The sequence below is a fragment of the Mandrillus leucophaeus genome, unplaced genomic scaffold (assembly GCF_000951045.1).
Source record: "Mandrillus leucophaeus isolate KB7577 unplaced genomic scaffold, Mleu.le_1.0 Scaffold40, whole genome shotgun sequence".
NCBI lineage: Eukaryota > Metazoa > Chordata > Mammalia > Primates > Cercopithecidae > Mandrillus > Mandrillus leucophaeus.
The window spans coordinates 1381386-1403338 of record NW_012104254.1 but is presented as its reverse complement, the minus strand read 5'-3'; the positions used below and the strand labels follow the sequence as shown (position 1 = coordinate 1403338).

The following is a 21953-nucleotide window of genomic DNA, read 5'->3' as shown; positions in this document are numbered from 1 at the left end:
AAAATAGATTTGTGGTTGCCTATGGCTAGAGTGTGGGAGTGGAAATGGAGAGGGTTTGTTTAGTGGATATGGTTTCTTTTTGGGGATGATGAAAATGTTCTAAACTTAGATTGTAATGACAGTTGCACATGTCTGTGAATATACACAAAACATTGTATTTTGGGGCTGGGCGCAGTGGCTCACGCCTGTAATCCCAGCACTTTGGGAGGCCAAGGTGGGTAGATCACCTGAGGTCAGGAGTTCAAGACCAGCCTAACCAACATGGAGAAGCCCTGTCTCTACTAAAAATACAAAATTAGCCAGATATGGTGGTGCATGTCTATAATCCCAGCTACTCAGGAGGCTGAGGCAGGAGAATTTACTTGAACCAGGGAGGCGGAGGTTGTGGTGAGCCGAGATCATGCCATTGCACTCTAGCCTGGGCAACAAGAGCGAAACTCCATCTCAAAAATTCAAAAAAAATAAAAAATAAATGTATTTTGCACTTTAAATGGGTGAATTTTGTCTGTAAATTATGTCTCAGTAAAGATGCTAAAACAAGAGAACGTTTAGTCACTTTTGTTCTCTTTTAAATTTTGTAAGGCATATCTATTTTGTATTAAAATATTTATGAAGCCAAACTTGCAAAGCTTTTATGATCATACAAGTCATAAGTTATTTTATAACCTCAGTAGGAAATCATGTTTATATAGTGGTGAATATGTTGTGATCTAATGTAGTTTGCTTTTCATAGACTTGTCTTAGTTTTTAATCCTGTGTTATATATTGACAAGTTGTTTCAATTATATTGTAAACTTATTGGAAGCTTTGGTTTTTGCAAAACTTTAAAATTTCTTGTGTTATGAAGATCTGCAGTTTCAAAGAGTTCTCCCCTTCTTTATTCTTTTTTTAAAATGATGCTCAGAAAATTTACTAATAACGTTATTAATTTCTAACATTTGTACATCAGAAACCATTTGAAAAGCTTGGCTTTGTGAATATAATAGTTTAACTTATTTTTTCCTCTCTAATTAGTTCTTACCCTTATGAAAAAGAAAAGAGCATTTTTTAAAAATCTTTTTTTACTTTTGTTTTTTCATTTTTTAATTTGTGTGTATGTTTATGTATTTTTCTTTTTAAAGAGCATTTCTTTTATTGGTGGTCATCTTATGTTAGACGTTTATAATAACTACTTTGTCTCCATCTGGTGTTTTTTGTTTCTTAAAAGGGCATCTCAGTAATGCCTTTATCTTTTCTTTGTATTAATTCTTAGGGAAAAAAAACGAGATAATATTTCCTCAGATTTCTTGTATTATCTTAGATTCTCATTGAAGGTTAGGGTTTTTTCCCCCAATAAATTGTTTTTAAGACTAAAAATAAGCACAAATATCAAAATACACTTTAGTCTGAATACATATAAGACATAAGAATCCATTGTTTTTTTATTTTTTTTTATTTTAGTAAGTTGTAATACTTTAACAACCATTTAAAAGTAACCTTCTTGAAGAAAGTTTACTTTAAAATGTTGAAAAATATTTGTACATAACTAAGTAAAGCATATTCCTAAAGCTTTTTTGGGAAATTATAAAATTTGCTTAATTTTATAATTTTTTCTAGAATGACTAGAGTAGCCATTATTCCCCAGGTAAATGTCATAAATTTAAATATGCATAATAAATTGAATTAATAGATTAAATAGATTTAAATATGATTTAGGAAATTGTCATGTGATGTACTGGATTATTCCCCCTTCTTTTTTTCAGGAACTCTTGGTGTAATAACAGAAGCTACAATAAAAATCAGACCAGTCCCTGAATACCAAAAGTATGGCTCGGTAGCTTTCCCTAATTTTGAACAAGGAGTAGCCTGTTTAAGAGAAATTGCAAAACAGGTAAAATAAAAAATATATGTATATACATATATATGTTTATGTATTTATATTTTTCAAATTCTACTACATAGTTGATTGTGATATGTTACAACTAATCTTCATATTTAGTTGTATTATGTTTGTGGTTTTTACCCAGTTCTATATGAAAAGGTAGTGTTGTATAGTCATCCCTTTAAGTGCAGTTACTATTTCTATCAAACCTATGTCTTGGTCTAGATGGCTATATGATTGTAAGCCAAGGTAAGATACGTACTTTGATAGCTTCAGATAACTTTGCCTTTTATTGACTATTATGTACCTTAAGTTATTTTTGGGTAAGATATTTTATGATTAATTGAAGTGATATTTAATTTAAATTGAGACATTTATTGAAATTAAAAGTAATGGCTAAATATCAAAGACCCCAAAATTTAAATATAGATAATTCAACTTCATCAATTCATAGAATGTGCTGCTATTAGGCTATACTTTGTTTTATAATATTATCTAGGCTATAGCTTAAATTAAGGAATATAGTATGTATAATATGCTAAAAATAATTTTTATTTTCTCCTCTCAAAAAATATATTATTTAAGACTAGATAATGCTAAGTAATTTTATTTATGTATTTAGTTATGTCAGTATGGAAATTTCTACATCTCTGTAGGCATTTGGTTTATTGTTCACAACTATTTATGAATAATTCTTAATTCAACTTTTCCCATCGGAGAAGAAGTGATGTACTCTAGCCTCTCTCTTTTTTTTTTCTTTCTTCAAACTCCTGGAATTTTACTACTTCCTATCAGTTATACCAAAGTAGAATCTTGAAGACAAGAGAGTTTTTGATGTGACCCATATAGGTCAGCTTCCTGATATCCAGAGCAGTGTGGAGGAAGAATCTGTTGAGGCAAAGGAATAATATCGAGCAAGTAGTCTATGTTTATCTTGGAATTTCTAAGGTACAGAAAGGGAAAATGATGAAGAGTCTCTCATTTTTCTGTCATCTCAAGACAACCACTATTAATACTTTAAAGAACTTTAAAATGAGAAAAAATATATACATTATTTACCCACATATATATCATTCCCAGTGCTGTTTATTCCATACACTCATAAAGTTTTACTTTCTGAGACACTCATTCTGTCTGGCAGTTTCCCACTTTCATGAAGTCCAGCTATATGGCTACCTAATTCACCAGTTGATGGGATAATTTTTGTAATTTTCAAGTACCTTCACTTACTTGTCAGTTAGATTGCTAGACTTAGTATAGGTCCTTTGATCTTGATTGCTAGACTACTCCTGGGTAGGGAGAGGATTCAAAAGGATGTATGGTCCTGGAATAAGCATTCTTGGACTTGTGGCAAGTTACTTTGGTAGTGGTAAGGCAGAAGTGATTCGTGACAGTTGAAATCCTTACATTAGAGGCCCTAATTCACTAGAACTTTGGGGATATGATATTATGGTTAGGGAGCTAGAGTATACAGTATTAACACCATGTTTGCTAAAATGACAAGATGGCAATAATATTTAAAACATTAAAGGATTATTAAGTAGAGGAGGATTGGAGATAAGTTTTTGGAGTGAATAGTATTTGTTATACTAAAGTAACATCAAAGCACTGAGTGGTGACATTCCAGTGTGTTCTGGTACTTGTTTTTAAAATCCTCCATCATTCAAAGGCAGAGGAAAGACGTTTCAAATTAAGATACCCCAGATATTAAGAAGTAAAAGAACTTGCAGAGCCTTATGGTTTTGCCTATGAATTAATACACAGAAGAACAGGAAGCTAGGGTTTTTTTTTTGTTTTTTTTTTTTTAATGACCAGAAGTTCACTAATTGAAAAATAAAACAAAGATGTTTCCATATATGTTTTCATGAATTTCAGATTGTTCTTAATGAGCAGCTTTTAAAATTTCAAGTGTTTTCCCTTTGTATTATAATTTATCGTTGTGTAATGATTTTGGATTACAGTCATTGGGTGAACATCCTAAGAATTTTTCAAAATGAATAAAAGGACAAGTTTTACTGATTTGTGTAAGGATGAAGGAAAATTCCATCCCCTGCTTGTCTTAAATACTTTTATTTTCCTTCTATCTTTGTTGAGCTTCACTATTCCCCCCCACAAAAGTGTGTTTTTTTGTTTATTTTTTAAGATGGAGTCCCACTCTGTCGCCCAGGTTGGAGTGCAATGGTGCGATCTCAGCACACTGAAACCTCTGACTCCCGGATTCAAGCAATTCTCTTGCCTCAGCCTCTTGAGTAGCTGGGATTACAGGTGACCACCACCATGCCCGGCAAATTTTTTTGTATTTTTAGTAGAGATAGGATTTCGCCATGTTGACCAGGCTGGTCTCAAACTCCTGACCTCAGGTGATCCGCCTGCCCCAGCCTCCCAAATTGCTGGGATTACAGTCATGAGCCACCGCACCCAGCCACAAAAAGCATTATTAAAGAATTGTAGTTCATATCATTTCTTGTTCAAGTCTTGAATGACATAATTCTAATTCACCATTATTACCTCTAATTTTATGAAAAAAAAATATGAATGCCAAATTAGATTTTTCCTTTTTGACACAGGATCTCACTTTGTCGTTCAGGCTGGAGTCAGTGGCATGATCATAGCTCAACGCAACCTCTCGATCTCCTGGACTCAGGTGATCCTACCACCTCAGCTTCCTGAATAGCTGGGACCATAGGCACACGCCATTATACCTGTCTAATGTTTTTTTTTAAAACTTTCATAGAGATGGGATCTCCCTGTGTTTCCCAAGCTGGTCTCAAACTCCTGGACTCAAGCGATCCTCCAGTTTAGGCTTCCCAAAGTGTAGAGATTGCAGGCATGAGCCACTATGTCCAACCCCAAATTAGATTTTTAAAAAATTACAGAAGTTATAAAAGTAGTTGGGATTTGTATTTATTTTCAACAAAAGATCTCAGAGAGGTCATGTTCAGTCTGTATTGACCAACTCTGCCTCTTCAATAATATCTCCCCTCTATAGAGCACAGATTTAGTAGACTTATAAATCTTTTGATTAGAAGTATGCATATTTTATGTTTTCTTGATGCTCCATCTACTTTTCCACACTGCAAATACTTACATGTAAATCTATCTTAAATTTCATTAGTAAGAAGTGATGTAAAAATGTATCAAAATACTAACTTTATAATTTCATTACAATGGAAATGTTGATTTCCAACATAAATAGTTGGTTTAATCTGATACAGTTTTTATAACAATTCGATATGCCCCTGATAGAAAGTGACACAGAAGACCTACTTGTGCTATTATTGAAAAGCAAGTATGGAATTTTCCTTCATCCTTGCACAAATCAGTGAAACTTGTCCTTTTACTCATTTTAAACAATTCTTAGGAGGTTCACGCAATGACTATAATCTGAATTCACTACAAAACACTATAGTGAGCCAGGCACGGTGGCTCACATCTGTAATCCCAGCACTTTGAGAGGCTGAGGCAGGCAGATCACTTGAGCCCAGGAGTTTGAGACCAGTCTGGGCAACATGGCGAAACCCTGTCTCTACAAAAAATACAAAACTTAGCTGGGCATGGTGGCATGTGCCTGTAGTCCTAGCTACTTGGGAGGCTGAAGTGAGAGGATCCATTGAGCCCAGGAGGTCTAGGCTGCTGTGAGTCATGATCGTGCCACTGTACTTCAACCTGGGCAACAGAGCAAGACCCTGTCTCAAAAAACAACAACAAAAAAAACTGTATTAGCTATATATCTTGTAACAAAATAAAGATAATGATTGATAGTGCTACTATGTGGTTAAAAAAACAGGTCATAAAGTTCCTTTCTAGTCTATAGTTATGACAATTTGGTTCTATGTACTTAGTAATTGACAATTTTTAGAGATATAAATATTATGAATTAGGAAGTTTGTCTTACTTGAAACTGGTTTTAAAAGTCTAGATAGATAACATTTTATTCTCAAGCATTGCTCTTAAGAATGGAGCAATTAGAGTAATTACTGGGATTTGGACATCTAACAATTTTAAGAACTTACATATTTTCCTTCTATTATAATGCACATATAGAGAGGCATTAATGTTTATCTTACCTGGAAATGGATAAAAGGTTTTATAATGGTTTAGGGAAAGTTATATATTAGCTTATAGAACATACAAGTCTCATATGTCAAGAGTGGTACAGTATTTGCTGCTTTCCTTTGTAATAGTGTTTTCAGGCAGAAAAATTGAAAAAAATCGGGTTTTGGCACTAGTCATTGTTCAATTTGGGATTTGGAATTTCAGTTGATAGCTGGGGAATTAAGATCCATTAAAGTAGATGGTACATGGTTTATGATTGTGCCAAATTCTTGATTGAATAATGAGTTGGTTGCTTGTAATTCTTCACTGTCATTTTATAGCACTTCCATCTTTGCAATATTTTCAGATTCAAGTTGCTTTTGAAATGGGAAACTGTATTTTGGATTAATATCTTTTGAGAAAGAACATACATGACTGTTCACAAATAGCAAAGTGGGCTATATGTATATTTTTATTACTATTCTTAAGGAAATAAATTAAGCAACCTTATACTGGCAGCAGAAGGATTCTACTAAGGTCTCTTATCCGATCTTTGTCCATGTGAGGAGGTATCCTCTTTTAATACTTCACTGCCTCATGAAAAGCTAGAAAGGAGGATTTAGTGGAAGATTAATGTGATTCTTTCTCATAAGTGACAGTCCAGTATAATCTCCTACTTTATTCAGTAGATGGGTAAGTGATTTTTAAGACTTTCTCAGAAAATACATTTCCTACTGTAACCTCTCAAGAGGAGGGAAATAATGTTTTTTAATCAGCATATCAGTGTTAGATATAACGTTTTATTATTCTCTAAAAGAGATAAATAAAATTGTTAGTTTGGAAATAACAATGTCTTTACAAGATTAAAAGGAAAACTGAGTGTTAAAACAAGCTCAGAAGCAATTTCTGAAATTTGGGGTTTTTTGTTTGTTTTCAATAAAAACTCAGTAGTTGTGCCCTATGGTATTTTGAGAGAAACATTTGTTCTAACGAGAGGAAAAACTGTATTTGGTATTGATTAGTACTCGTTCCTCTCAAAACTCTTCTCAGTAAAACCTAGTTTCTTCGAACTAGGTTTTCAGAATTACAGATGAAAAGGCAGCTTTTCTTCCCACTACCTTTTGACAGAGGGTAACTTTTCCTTCCTTCTATCACTTTTATTTTAAACAATTTTAAACTGATAAAGGTTTGGGGTTTTTTGTTTGTTTTACTGATTTTAGATTATAATTTGGGAAGACAAATTTTATGAATTGTTCTGTTTTAAAATTAATTTATCTTGGAGGAGTTCAAATAAATTGGGAGGAGTCAGGGTTAGCACTTACCTTATAAAACACTTAAAACTTCTTTTTATTCAACAGTAATTCTTGGGAGTATTTATTACATAAACTGAAATTATTTTAAATCATGTTTTTGTGTCATGCTTTTCTTTCTCTGAAGCAGAGAGAATAACCCTAGTCAAATGTTTGGTTAATTGGATCATTTACTGTTTGATCAAGCAAAATTAAGACAGTTATGGGACATGTTCTCTACCAGAAACTACTCAGAACAAGTTATTATACCTTTACTAAACTGAAAAACTATGAAGTTATAATTAGGAGACTGGCTTTTTGGTCTTTTCCTTAATATAAGTGGAGGACAATATTCACTCCCTATTATGTATTATTTTCTTCTTTAAAACCAAGCAACAATTGACTTGTCAAAATAAAAACTTCTTACTGTTTATCATACGGACTCCTAGCTGTAAGTCAGTATGTCATCTCTAAGATGACCAACGAGTAATAAGTGTAGCCTTAAATAGTCTATCATTTCATCTGTGATACCAACTCTGACTTATTAGTTAGAAGAAGAATTTGTCTACATTTTAAGTTTTTATATCCAGAAATTCACATTTAACAGATTACCTTTTTTTTACATAGCCTTTTTTGAACTTCTTTTTTTTTTGAGACGAAGTCTCGCTCTGTTGCCCAGGCTGGAGTGCAGTGGCGCGATCTCGGCTCACTGCAAGCTTTGCCTCCCGGGTTCACACCATTCTCCTGCCCCAGCCTCCCAAGTAGCTGGGACTACAGGCGCCCGCCACCATGCCTGGCTAATTTTGTTTTTGTATTTTTAGTAGAGACAGGGTTTCACCGTGTTAGCCAGGATGGTCTCGAACTCCTGACCTTGTGATCCACCTTCCTCAGCCTCCCAAAGTGCTGGGATTTGAACTTTTAAATTAATCAATTTTGTTGTGTGCCTTTTATTTGAGGTAGTATGCTCTTAGCTTGATAACCAACATAATGCAATGGATAGTATGTAGTTAGATGTGGTTCCTGACTTCTAGTAATTACTGAGGATATTGCATATTATGATAATTTTTCATGACCAAATTTTTGTATAGCACGTGGAGTTTAGTATTGAAGCATTTGCTTCTGATGCAACATGAGATTGATAGACTATTTCCAATGTAGTCTCTAGGCTCAAGAATTTGGGCTGTTCCAGAGTCTACACAGGATGTTGGATTGACCCTTTGAGGAAACAAATGTTTTCAATCAAGTATAATTCATTCCTTAGCCATGGAGCAGAGTTATACAGCTGCCATTCAGTGCTTATACTTTTATAGTTTATCCTTATGACATTACATTAGCAGAAACCCCTCAGACATGTGAAATATATGCTAATATTGAATTTATTTTGCTGGTAACTAGTCTTTTAAGAGGTACCTTCTCAAATATGTCTCATCTGAATTGCAAGTTCCGATTTTTCCTGTGACAAGTAAGAGCTATGACTTAGTTTTAGAAAAACCAGTTTTGCAGAAATATTTTGATGTGTTTCTTAGAGGAATTTTTTTTTTTTAGATGGAGTCTCGCTCTGTTGCCCAGGCTGGAGTGCAGTGGCATGATCTTGGCTCACTGCAAGCTCCGCCTCCCGGGTTCACGCCATTCACCTGCCTCAGCCTCCCGAGTAGCTGGGACTACAGGCGCCCGCCACCACGCCTGGCTAATGTTCTGTATTTTTTAGTAGAGACAGGGTTTCACCATGTTAGCCAGGATGGTCTCGATATCCTGACCTCGTGATCCGCCTGCCTTGGCCTCCCAAAGTGCTGGGATTTACAGGCGTGAGCCACCGCACCTGGCAGAGGAAATATTTTTCAATAAAATGATAGGATTGAGAAATATGTTGCTTTTTAAGTTAGTGCAGAGAGTACTAAGTAAGACTAATTAGAGTAGTTAGTTTTTACTTTTCAGATTATGCAATCAAGTAAATTCCTGGTTGTAGCATCCCTAAAGGGAAGAAATTGCCAGCAATTTGACGAAGTTAGTCTTGTATCCATGTTGTGAGGTCATTGTGGTTATTTATTTCATTATTCAAGTAAAAAATTATATTGATATTTCTGTATTAGTCCGTATCAGGTTTCATGTAGTTTCAGACTATTAAGTATAAAATATACTTAGTTACAAGTTTGATGATTTGAGAGATTCTAGTAAGGGTACATTTATCATAGCAGGAAAGAAATCAATTATTTCATTAACTCAGTTTTAGTAAGCAATTTCTGTTTGAGTGTTCTTGAATTCCCTGAGCTTACCATTAACCCATCATTAAAATTTGTAAAAATATTCCCTCTCAGGTTAGTTTTGATCACTTACCAGCAGGGGTCACTTTAACTCAAGGACCTCTTTTCCTCCTTTACAAAATCTGTGGAACACTCTCAGCCCGGCATTAGTGAATAACATGGGAGTGAATTTAGAGCTCAAATTCTCAGAACTTGTGCTGTCTCTAACTTTTAAAGGCAATCTTTTGAGGTTTTTTTAAACCTACCAAATTAGTTTTAAAGCAATGGAAACATAACCTAATCTTAACTGTACGAATAGTAACTCAGATTGAATGTTGTTTTTTTGAGAATAGTAACATTATTTTCATCTTTTGATTATAGAACCTTCCATTTAATTAACTGTAGTGGTAACTTTTAATTATTTCGAATTATAAGAAACATATTCAGCTTTGTATATTTAGAATGATGTACAATGATTTACAAATATCAATTGCCAGGAGATCATAAGCCAACCTAGATGCTATTTTTGAGTGCTTTACCTATATAAGCATTTAGTTATGATAATAACTGAAAAACTGACTTTTTAAAAGTCTGGTACTATTGAAGTATGAGACTTTAAAACTGTTGGTTTGAATTGGATAATTTCAAAAAAGTTCATGTTGAAAAACTAATATCTAAAAATTTTAAAAAACTTTCTTTAGCTTATTAGTTCTTTTTTGATAGTGTTTGTCTGTTACCATCTACTATGTCTCCTTGATACAAATAGGAATACTAGATAGCTGGCTTATGTGACTCGACTATGAAGTTAAAATCACACGTAATATAATTGAATATTAGTTGCTATATGATAAAGCAGTTGCTCTGGAGCTTTCTTGCCATTTCTCCAGCTTTTTAATTTGAAAATTTTAAGCATGTAGAAAATTTGAAAGACTGGTACAGTGATTACCTGTCTATCCACTTCATATATTCAACAGTAATTAACTTTCTGCTCTGTTTAACGTGTATGTGTATATGTTTTTTGGACCATTTGAAATTAAGTTACAGACTTTTTTTTTTTTTTTTGAAACAGAGTTTTGCTCTTGTTGCTCAGGCTGGAATGCAATGGCGCTATTTCGACTCACTGCAACCTCTGCCTCCCAGGTTCAAGTGATTCTCCTGCCTCAGCCTCCCAAGTAGCTGGGATTACAGTCATGCACCACCACGCACGGCTAATACTATATTTTTAGTAGAGATGGGGTTTCACCATGTTGGTCAGGCTGGTCTAAAACTCCTGACCTCTGGTGATCTACCGCCTCAGCCTCCCAAAATGCCGGGATTATAGGTGTGAGCCACCACACCCAGCCTGGGTTGCAGACTTTACGACACTTAATGTAAATGCTTCAGCACCATCTCCTAAAGACAGAAGAATAGTGTTCTTCTTTATAACTACAATACCATTATCATGTCTAAGAAAATCAGTAGTTTTTTTTTTTTTGAGACAGAGTCTCGCTCTGTCACCCAGCAGGCTGGAGTGCAGTGGTTCACTGCAACCTCTGCCTCCTGGGTTCAAGCAATTCCCCTGCCTCAGCCTCCTGAGTAGCTGGGACTACAGATTTGTGCCACCACGTCTGACTAATTTTTTTTTTCTTTTTTTTTTTTTTTTTGGTAGAGATGGAGTTTCACCATGTTGGCCAGGCTGGTCTTGAACTCCTGACCTCGGGCAGTCTGCCTCCCTGGGCCTCCCAAAGTGTTGGGATTACAGGTGTGAGCCACCATGCCTGGCCAATCAGCAGTAATTTGTTAATGTCATCTAATATTCATTCTATAAGATTATTCCAGTTATCTCCAAGATATGTTTTATGGATAGTGTTTGCAAACCAAGATTTAATCAAGACCTGCATATTTTAATTGTTTTAAAGATTAAATACCCATAGAAATTTACTATACTAAATGTAGTATACTTTCCTTTCCCTCCTTTTTTTTTTGTGTTTTTGTTTTTGTTTTTGAGACAAGGTCTCGCAATCTTGGCTCCCTGCAAACTCTGCTTCCCAGGTTCAAGTGATTCTTGTGCTTCAACCTCCCAACTAGCTGGGATTATAGGTGTATACCATCATGCCCAGTTAACTGTTGTATTTTTAGTAGAGACAAGATTTCGCCATGTTGGCCAGGCTGGTCTTGAACTTCTGTCCTAAAGTGATTTGCCCACCTTAGCCTCACAAAGTGCTGGGATTGCAAGTGTGAGCCACTGCGCCCATCCCCTCCCATTTTCTGATATATGTGTACTTGCATGAATTGTTTTCATTAATAATATTTGCCATTGATAAAGGTGGAGTAGAATGTGGTTGATAGCAGGAGATGGAATTTACAAGTTGGTAAGAACTTAAAATGTTTTTGTTATGAATGACAGAGTGGCTATTACTCTCTCATATTTTACTTATGTGCTTAAGCCAAAATATATAAATATGTATGTTATATGTATATTCTACTTATGAAGAAAAGAAATCTGGTCTAATCAGGCTTTGTGTATTTTATTAGAAGTCAATGTGCCCATTTTATTAAAAACATTTCAGATTTGTAAATGTGAAGAAAACTGATTTTTCCTTTAGTATTTTTGGAAACTGGTAACATTTTTAGAAGTATCAACCCAACTACAAAGATACCCTTATGCCAAGATTTGAAATTACTCAGGTTTTACATTTAACATTTTTAAACTATTATACATTTAATAAGACTACAAAATAGAAAATAAGATAGTTTTAATGTTATTTTTGTTTGGAATATGACTTTAAAGCTGTGTGTGTGTGTGTGTGCATGCACACACGTGTGCATGTGTGTGTGTTGTAAGTGATTTTGGAGGCTGTGTGGTTTACTGAAATAGTGCTCATCTAAAAGTCACAATGCCTTCATCTTCTGCCTTTACAGTGGATAAGATACAGTATAGTTTATAAGATGGCATAATACTTGAGGCACTGGATTTTAGTTTTAGAAACATCTTTCTTCTAAAATAATCCGCTTTGGGGTCTGTTATTTCTTTTAGGATATTGTCATATGTCTTTGCCAGACATTAGGCAGCTTTTTCTGCTGATTAATTTAAAATCTGGTAACTTATGTTTGTATTTATCTGTATCTGCAGATTTCTTCTCTCCAAATATTTTATAGAAGTCATTGATATTTGTCTTCATAAAAATATATGAGAAGTTAACTTTTTTTCCTCTGTAAATCCTTAGGAACTAAATTCTTGATCTCTTAAATATAGAAAGATAATATTCATATTCTACCTGTCTAGCTTTTTACTGTATTAAATTTGTATCACCTTTTTTTTTCTTTTTAAAACAGAGATGTGCTCCGGCATCTATTCGCCTCATGGACAACAAGCAGTTTCAGTTTGGTAAGTAAGGAGTGATAATTTTAAAATGTCATTTAGCCACAGAAATTTATGAAATATCAGTAGAAAGAGTATGGAGTGCAGAGGTAGAAAGAAGGTCAGTCTTGCCTTTCAGGAAGGTGTCAGTCTAATGAAGATAGACAATTACATAAATGAGTGAGGGCAGCAGTGTTGGAGGTCCTGTGAAAGAAGACTGCACTGGATACCATGGGCTGCAAATGAAGGAATTGATTCTTCTTGATTTTGCTTGAGGTTAAAGAGTCAGAAAAGGCTTGTATAAGAGAGATGCTTGAGCTAAATCTTCAAAGGTGAATGCAAGTTTGCCTAGATGTCTCTTCTTCTCTACCAGACTTCTTCACTTGGCAGCAAAAATGTGAAGGTGTGAAATTCAATAATGTGTGATAACGACTTCAAATCGTTCTATGTGGTTCAAATAGAGGGTAGGGTTAGGGTTGTTGTATGAGATAAAGTTGGATAGGTAGACTAGGGCTTTGCAGGATAGACTTGGATTTTGTCTTGTCAGCAGTGGGATTTCTTTGAAGAATAAAATCAATCAACTTTACGGCTTAGCTCATTCTGGTAGCACTGTGCAGGATAGATTAGAAGGGTACATGCATGGAGGAGAGACACTAGGAGATGAAACAGTTCAAGAAGCAAAGTTTGAGGACTTTGAGCGTGGCAGCAGCAATGGAGATAGAGAACAGATGACAGATTTTCAGAAAATCAGTTTGCTAACTGGATGTGGAAGGCTAAATAAGAGGAGGAGTTGAAGACAACACCTAGACTGATTGGACTGATTGGGTAGATTAAATAACATAGAAGAATGGGTGGTGGTCTTGGGAAAAAGATATTATAATGGGTTGTAGTTATATCGTGAAGTTTACTTTGGGATTTAAGTTTATAGAATTTAAATATCCTCAAAACAATTCCTAAAATCATGGGAGTGATCGCTCAGTAATAAATACTAAAGGCAAAGATAGGCAGGCTTTTGTCATGTCTAAAAGTAAGCTGAGATTTTAATTTGGGGAAGCATGGTTATAGTTATATAGAAACTTAACTAAAGTCAGGTTCATAACATACCAAGAGTTTTAAAATTACATTCTTCTAAGTTAGTCATAATTGTTTATTCCTTTAAGTAAATTACTTTCAAAATACTATACTACTGACAAAAGTTTAAGATAAATATGTTCTATAAGTAATGAAATACTTAAATCAAGTGAAAAACCACTTGTGTGTTTTGGCCTGCATTTAGAGATCTTAAAGAGAGCCATGCATCTAATTAATAAGACTGTGTTATTCATTTATATGTTATTGTTGTTGTAAACAATATTAGACATAGGCACCTTTGTAAAATTAGTTATGATTTGGCCATACTTATTTATAATTGAAATCCATAACAATTTAAAGTGAAGGTTTAAAGAAAGTCTCCCTGTCATCCCTCTTCCATGTTCTCATTACTATACCTGAAAACATACTTACTTGCTCCCCTCTAGCTTGCTCTCGTCTGTGGTATTATAGGTTCTACCTTCTCTAGTTTTCACTGTGTCTCCCCTCCCTCTGCCCTTTACTTAGCCACCAAAGCGATCCTTTTGAAATACAGATCTGATCATGCTTTTTGGCTGTCTGTATAACCTTTTTTACTTTTACTTAATTGAAGCCTTTACATTAATATATCCTCCCATGGCTTCTTGATCAAGCAACAGAGGAAATAATGCTTAGCACAGCAAAGGGTGTCCAGACCTTGCACTAACCATATGGCTGATTGGTTGGTGTTTATACCACATTGGTTGTTAACAAAGCACACGCCATATTATTAGTTGTGAATATTTTTAATATGGTATCTACCTCAGGTACAACTCTTAATACATTATATTGACATCTAATTTTAGTATATTGAAATGATATATATCATTGAGTATAATGAAATAATCCAAAGATGTCCTCTGTAAACTAAAGTTTCTCAAATTTAGGGTATGTTTCTTAGTCATTTTTCTATCACCTGCACTTATCACATAATAGGCATTTTTACGTGATTCAATTAGTCATCAAACTGGCAAGGGGGTGAACAAATCCTAGATAGCATAGTGCTGATCACATTGTCAATAGCACACTTTATAAAATTCTCTTCATGACTGTTCGTCAGAGTGGTATCTCCACTTTACAAATGACTCAAAGGCTCATTACTCTGACCACAGTCCACAAGTCATATGTGGTGGAGCTGGGGATGAATCCAGATTTGTCTGACTACAAAGCCCAAGAGTTTTTGCACTGTCTGTAACCACTGCTTTAAAATATAGATAATTAATAAATCCGTTTAAATGACTTGATTAACATTGAAATAAGAGAAAGTTCACTAATCAAACTGCCCAGCTAGTAAATTTGGAAATTAGTTTAATATTTTAAAAAACCACAATAGCAACTGGGCATGGTGGCTCACACCTGTAATCCCAGCACTTTGGGAGGCCAAGGCAGGCGGATCACCCAAGGTCAGGAGTTTGAGACTAACCTGGCCAACATGGTGAAACCCTGTCTCTACTAAAAAAAAAAATACAAAAATTAGCTGGACATGGTGGCAGGCGCCTGTAGTCCCAGCTACTCGGGAGGCTGAGGCAGGAGAATTGCTTCAACTGGGGAGGCAGAGGTTGCTGTGAGCCGAGATCACACCACTACTCTCCAGCCTGGGCGACAGAGTGAGACTCCGTCCCCAAAAAAAAAAAAAAAAAAAAAAAGAAGAAAAAACCCACAATAGCTAGAATATATTTAAAATGTAATTATATTGATAGGCAACATATTTAAGAAAAAGTAAAATATATTATTTTCTAGTTGATACTAATGCTTAATATCCACTTAATACCCACTTAAAAGTCAGTATCACTTTTACAATAATTTGTTCTTCAAAGCTATCATGTCACCTTAGTATCAGAGATGTATGTGAGTAATTCTACTAGCGTTAATGGAAATTGTGCATATAAATCTCAATGAGTTAAGGTGAACATTTACCCTTAAGGATTATTTCATATCAGAGTAGTATCATATGGAGTCCTCATGCATTGTGTAAAGATAAGTGAATCTTTTGTATAAAGGCTTTTGTATAAAGAATAGATAATTTCAACTTCTGCCAAGAACACAACACGCACATTCAATATAAAAATGTTTATATATTTATTTCTAATTGTTAATATAGGATGAGTTCCATTTGGGACCAGAAATGAATGTTTTGATGATACATTATTTCTATCTTTATAGATATTAGAAATTGTCTCTTAAAATGCTAGTTACACTAAGAAGCATCTCTGATAGTTTAAAATAAAAGAAGAAAATCCCCAAACATATCTCTTACTTGTGATCAAGGAGCTCAAAAAGATTGCTAGGGTGATCTCTATCTAACCTGCAGTTCAGTTTGTTTGTTTGTTTGTTGCTTTGTTTTAATGCCCCAGGTATAGCATAGATATCTAACTCTTAGCCTCTGGTTAAGACTTCTATTACTTGGTCTTTTTTGTAACACAGTTTCCTATTATAATCAGCAAAAATGTAGTAATAAGTAGTATTACAGATTGAGATTCTTATAAAAAATGGATAGAAAAAAACTACCAGTGATAGTTTTATGAACAGCTAGTTTGCTGTTTCTAAACTAAACAAAAGGAAGGGCCTACATGTTAAAAAACAAAATCCCCAAACCTTAAAGGCTTTTTTTAAAAAAATAAACTTTTTATTTGGAGATAATTTTGATTTACTTAAGACTGAAATTCTTTATAAAAATTCTATATAAATGGTATGACACCTTTTTCTGAATTGGGCTGCTAACACTGAAGCCAGATGCATGACTCTTAAATGTAACAGTCATAGGAGTCGAGTCGTCATTTCTTTCTGAAAACAGTGAGAAAACAGTCAAAGGTTTTCACTCAATTAAGCTTAATCTGCAGGCAAAGATGTTAATTTAACAGATTTTGAGACTCCATTTCTGTTATTTTGGCAATTTTAACTCTCCGGGTGTGATTAAGGAAGCAATTGCTAGTTTTATGCCAAGAATTCTGATTGAATTAAGAATTAATTAAGAAACAACCTTAAACTTGTCATTAACTCCATATTTGGTTATAGTTCTGAATAGTTTCTATATAATTAAAAAAAATAAAAGTAAAACCAGCCACCATGGGTGTTCTTAATGAAATAAAAATTAATGAAGTAATTTTATTATGTGTGAACCATACCATTGAAAGATACCTAAACTATGTGTAGTATTAATTACGTATAGTAATTTGACTTGAAAAATCAAATTTATAATGTGATTTGTAAATAAAAAGTTGTGACATTTGAAAGAAGATAAAAGTATCAAACAATATAACTATATATCTTAATATAAATATTTATGTAAATGGGAAGATTTTAAAAATTAAAGTCATGAAAATTTACTTTCTTTTAGGATACTAACTTGGAGTAGCTTCTTGATCTTCTGAAAAACACAGAATAACCTATTTATATAAACTTTTTTCTTTTCTTAGGTCATGCTCTTAAACCTCAGGTTTCCTCTATTTTTACATCATTTTTGGATGGATTAAAAAAGTTTTATATTACAAAGGTAAGAATTTTTATAAAATGCTAAAATTTTAAATGCTTAAGATATCTGTTTTCTGCTTTCTTCCCACATGCACCTATTATAAGGGTGTTTTTCCGTGTTGCTATGTACGTTTCAGAAGTATAATTTTTCATGTTGGAGTAAATATTAAGTAAATCAATCAGGCAGTCAGTTTCAGAAAATTTCAATTCTTTTCCAGTTTTGAAGCTTCTAAAAATAACACTGCATTTGAACAGTTCTGTTTTCATAACATTTTCTATAGTTTGAGTTTTTTCCTTTATGGAAGATATCTATAAAGTGAAATAAGAGTGTGGATTTTTTTTAACCTATGATTGTTGAATTTTTTTCCTAGAGTGTTAGTTAGCACCTTCTTTTCCTTGCATCCTTGTTATTCCATGTGGGATTCTTTTTGTTACATTTTAAATTTACCGGGGGAAACAGTTCTTTCTTCTAGTTCATGTTTTTTGAAGCTCCAATGGGACTGAACTTTAACGCTTTCTTTTATTTTCTAGATCTAATTTTTGTGTGAATTCGTTGGATATGTTTATTTTTGCCAGGTGGTGGTGGGGGAACAGCTTCATGTTTTTTTCTTGGTGTTTTGATGTATCCTTTTGAGATTGGAATTATTAGATGCCCTTTGTCATAAATGTTGTAAATAATTTCTTTTTTTCCAGGCAGGCATCTCCTTTTTTCTCAGGATTTTTATTTTTTTGGTGTAAAATTTTTATTTTTTGGTGTTCAAATTTTTATCTCTTTTCCTGTGATTATTTAATATAGTCTAAGCTTAGAAAAGCCTTCCTTCCTCCAGAAATATGATCAGGGCCATTTTCTTCACTCTCTCTTATAATAAATGAGAATTTTTTTTAAAAAATTATCTTTATTACTATTTGTATTTATTTCCATTTTATTATGTGAAAAAGATCTAAATTAATCGTCCCCTTCTGCTCCTCCAATTGTTAACCACTTGTGGCAGCACCATTAATTAATCTGTGCTTCTCATACATTGATTTGCTATGCCTCATATCTTATATGCTTATCTAAGAAATAGACACCATTTTAGTGCATCTCAGTCTCTTTTAATGAGCTTTTTGTTCTTAAAAAATTAAATAGATTTCATTGTTGTAGGTCTATTTTTCCCTCTTGCTATTCAGAATTTTCCTTGTTATCACCATCACCTTTTTATTATTCTAGAAAAATTTTAGAAACTTTTCATCATTTTAGGAAGTTCATTGTGGTTTTTTTATTAGAATTGGAAGAAACTAGTACATTAATTTGGAGAAATATTGAGTGATTTATAATACTTAGTTTATGCATTTAGGAGCATATGTCTTACTCACCTTTTTTTGGATATGTTTTAGATATGTTTCCTAATATATTTCTTTTTAAGATTGTTAGATACTATTTTAGTTTTATGCGTAAGATTGCCTTTGAAAACTTTATTTAATAAGAAGTTATTGTTAGTATGTAGGGATGTTGTTGATTTTTGCTTCCCGCCCAATATATCCAGCTACTTTATTCTATCATTCTGCAGTTTTTTATTTGAATCTTTATCATAGTTATTATTTCAACAAGTTATTTGTTGTATTTACATAAGCAATATGTCACTATGATTAACACTGTGGCATACTTTGAAATAAAGTGTTTTTTCTGTGCTGAATAGTTTTACTACATTGTAATGACCTGAATAGATTTATTAAACATTCTTAGTGATTGACATGTAAAGTTCCAAAGCTCAGTTTTTAAGAAATCCATGTATTTGAGCCCATATCAGAAGGAAACGAGCAAAGTGTATTTTGATTTATTATTTTGTAGGATAAGACTTATCTGTAATAATAATAATTTTTTTTTTTTGTAGTTTAAAGGATTTGACCCGAATCAGCTAAGTGTAGCCACATTGCTCTTTGAGGGGGACCGTGAGAAGGTTCTTCAACATGAAAAACAAGTGTATGATATTGCTGCAAAATTTGGGTATGGCTTCAAGTTCATAATGCCAAGAGAAAGTTAAAAGCTAAGATTCTAATATCACCCAGCAATTATTAAAGTACTAGGCATTAATGTCTCCAAGGAGACTGCATGTCTCAAAGCAGTTATTAATTTCAGTTTGGTATTAAATTTGTGGTAATTTATGATAGTAAATTTAAAATATTGTTTTGGTTTACTTCCAAAATTTTTAGGAAGTTAGATTGATATGTTGCTCTTGTCTAATTATATATATATTATTATTTAAACATTGTATTTTTCCTAGATTTTTACATTAATGTCAGTTTCATGATATTTGTTCTTCTAGAGTAAAATAGAAAATTCATTGTCCTCTTACTCTGTGGTGATAATAGTGTATGTATAAAGCATGCTACTAGTGTGTTTTTAAAAGAAAATTGTGTTTAATCGAAGGTATTTGATAAATTATCTATACTCCACCCCCTGTCACTTACTGTTTTATGTTGGTATAAAGAAACAGAAAACATTTCACATCTATAACCAACTGAATAATGGTAGCGTGGTTTCTGTCTTCTTGATGGATTGTAAGACTGATCGATGAGAACTATAGTGAAAATGCCATTTATCAGGACTACATTTTTTCCTTTCCTTTTAAAGTACATAAACTAACAGTTTCTAGACACTATTCTTTCCTTTTTTTATTTCAGGGATTAAAATATATCATATGCATTATTCTTAATATGAGTTCTTTGTAAATATTTATTTTCATTTCTTTTTTGTTGTTTTTTAAGAAAACAAATGAACACTTAATTTGGAGCTATGTGTTTTAGAATGTCCCACTTTTATGTATTTTTTTCATATATAAGCCCTTTATTTCTAGGGTTGTCTGAATTTAGTGTTAACGTGCAGTATTCTTAAAGGGGAAAAGAGTCTAATCTTAGACTTAAATTTTAGTTTACTTTTGTACTATTTTTAAGTATTGAAAATGTCTCACTTTTATTTTTACCCTTTTCTGAAATTGGCAAATGGAATTTTAATTTTTTCAGTAAAAGAGAAAGTTTATTCATCTTTCATCTTTTCTCAATAACTGTTTTGGGAATTGCTGATATTTTAACTAAATCACTTAAAAATAATTATGTTACAAAAATCCAAGTAATGACCAGAAGACTTGAATTTCAGGTCATCTTATTTTTGTTGGAATTTTTGAAATGTACATGTTTTCCTTCCCAGAAGGAATTTATCCCTATGTATGTACCCATTTTTTAGTTTCTGAGTTATAGGGAGTATGTATGTAATTTGGTTAAAAGACTGTTTTCTTAAAACATATGATATTAGTAAGAAACAAGGAGATTTAAAACCTACTCTAGCCTTAAATATTAGAGATTGAAACTTTAAAAAATTGTTCATTGTATATTTAAATATTTACTTGGATTTCATAATTTCTCAGAAGGACTTAAAGGAAAATGGAAGGGTGCATTTTGCTTTATCATTTGAATAACTGTATATAGGATTAAATTTGCTTAGTTTCACCTCAGTCCTCTCCCCGCTCACACACACCTCCACATCTGTACACGAACCCACACGCAGAGGAATTTCAGTTTTTAGGATCTATCTTTATAAGGTCAATTAAGTATGACTAGTAAGTCATCACTAGTTAGTAATGTGTCACATTTCCTTTTAGAATGGGGTAGGATGATGACATAATGCTTGTTTGTTGTGCCTCATAATTTTTATAGAGCATGACCTGTCTTTTCTTGTGCATCACTGTTGATGTCTAGTTATTACTAAATACTTGATATAGTAATTGTTGAATGAATGAATGTAAGTGAATGCTATATTTTCCTGATATGTTTTATTCTACTTTGTTTGTGCCTAATTACTGTGCCACCTGTAAAACTGTATTTTCATCTTTAGGTATTTGTCAAAACATTTTGTCAGGTTTTTTGTTTGTTTGTTTGTTTTTGTGTTTTTTGAGACAGAGTCTTGCTCTGTCACCCTGGCTGGAGTGCAGTGGTGTGATCTCAGCTTGCTGCAACCTCTCCACCTCCCGGGTTCAAGTGATTCTCCTGCCTCAGCCTCTTGAGTAGCTGGGATTACAGGCTCATGCCACCATGCCTGGCTAACTTTTGTATTTTCAGTAGAGACGGGGTTTCACCATATTGGTCAGGCTGGTCTTGAACTCCTGACCTTGTGGTCCACCCGTCTCGGCCTCCCAAAGTATTGGGATTACAGGCATTCATTTTGTCAGTTTTAATTTGAGCCACCAACTGACATGAATGTCAGTAATGCCAGTTTTGTTTTCTCGTATGTCACTATCCATTTACCAATTAAAAATATAAGTGAATCTTCTTTAAGATATGGCATCCAGCTGCCTTCAGATACTGATACTTAAGCCCAAGCACTATTGCTGTACTTCCAGCAGTTTTGCTTACTCAAACAAAACTTGTATCAAATTTGTCCATTAAAAATAGGTTATAGTAAATGAGATTCAATTTAAAGCAAGGGTAAAGAGTTAAAGACTGGCTCCGTTTGAGGTCTCTCTTTTTTTTTTTTTTTGCTGTTATTTGTTCCTTCTTAGTTATAATTAATTTCTTAATGTGCTTTCATCCTGGCTCCCTTAGAGCTATTTCAATTTTTTTTTTTTTTTTTTTTT

General features: G+C 33.4%; 1 protein-coding gene across 2 annotated transcripts in view; it reads left to right on the top strand.

Annotated features, from left to right (window-relative positions):
- Positions 1-21953, top strand: part of AGPS (alkylglycerone phosphate synthase) — a 175811-nt gene that overhangs the window by 101811 nt on the left and 52047 nt on the right. For both annotated transcript variants that reach the window (XM_011991846.1, XM_011991847.1), the window contains exons 11-14: positions 1743-1870; positions 12741-12792; positions 17289-17365; positions 19218-19330. In XM_011991846.1, coding sequence (XP_011847236.1) covers positions 1743-1870; positions 12741-12792; positions 17289-17365; positions 19218-19330 — 370 coding nt within the window. The remainder of the gene's footprint in view (positions 1-1742; positions 1871-12740; positions 12793-17288; positions 17366-19217; positions 19331-21953) is intronic.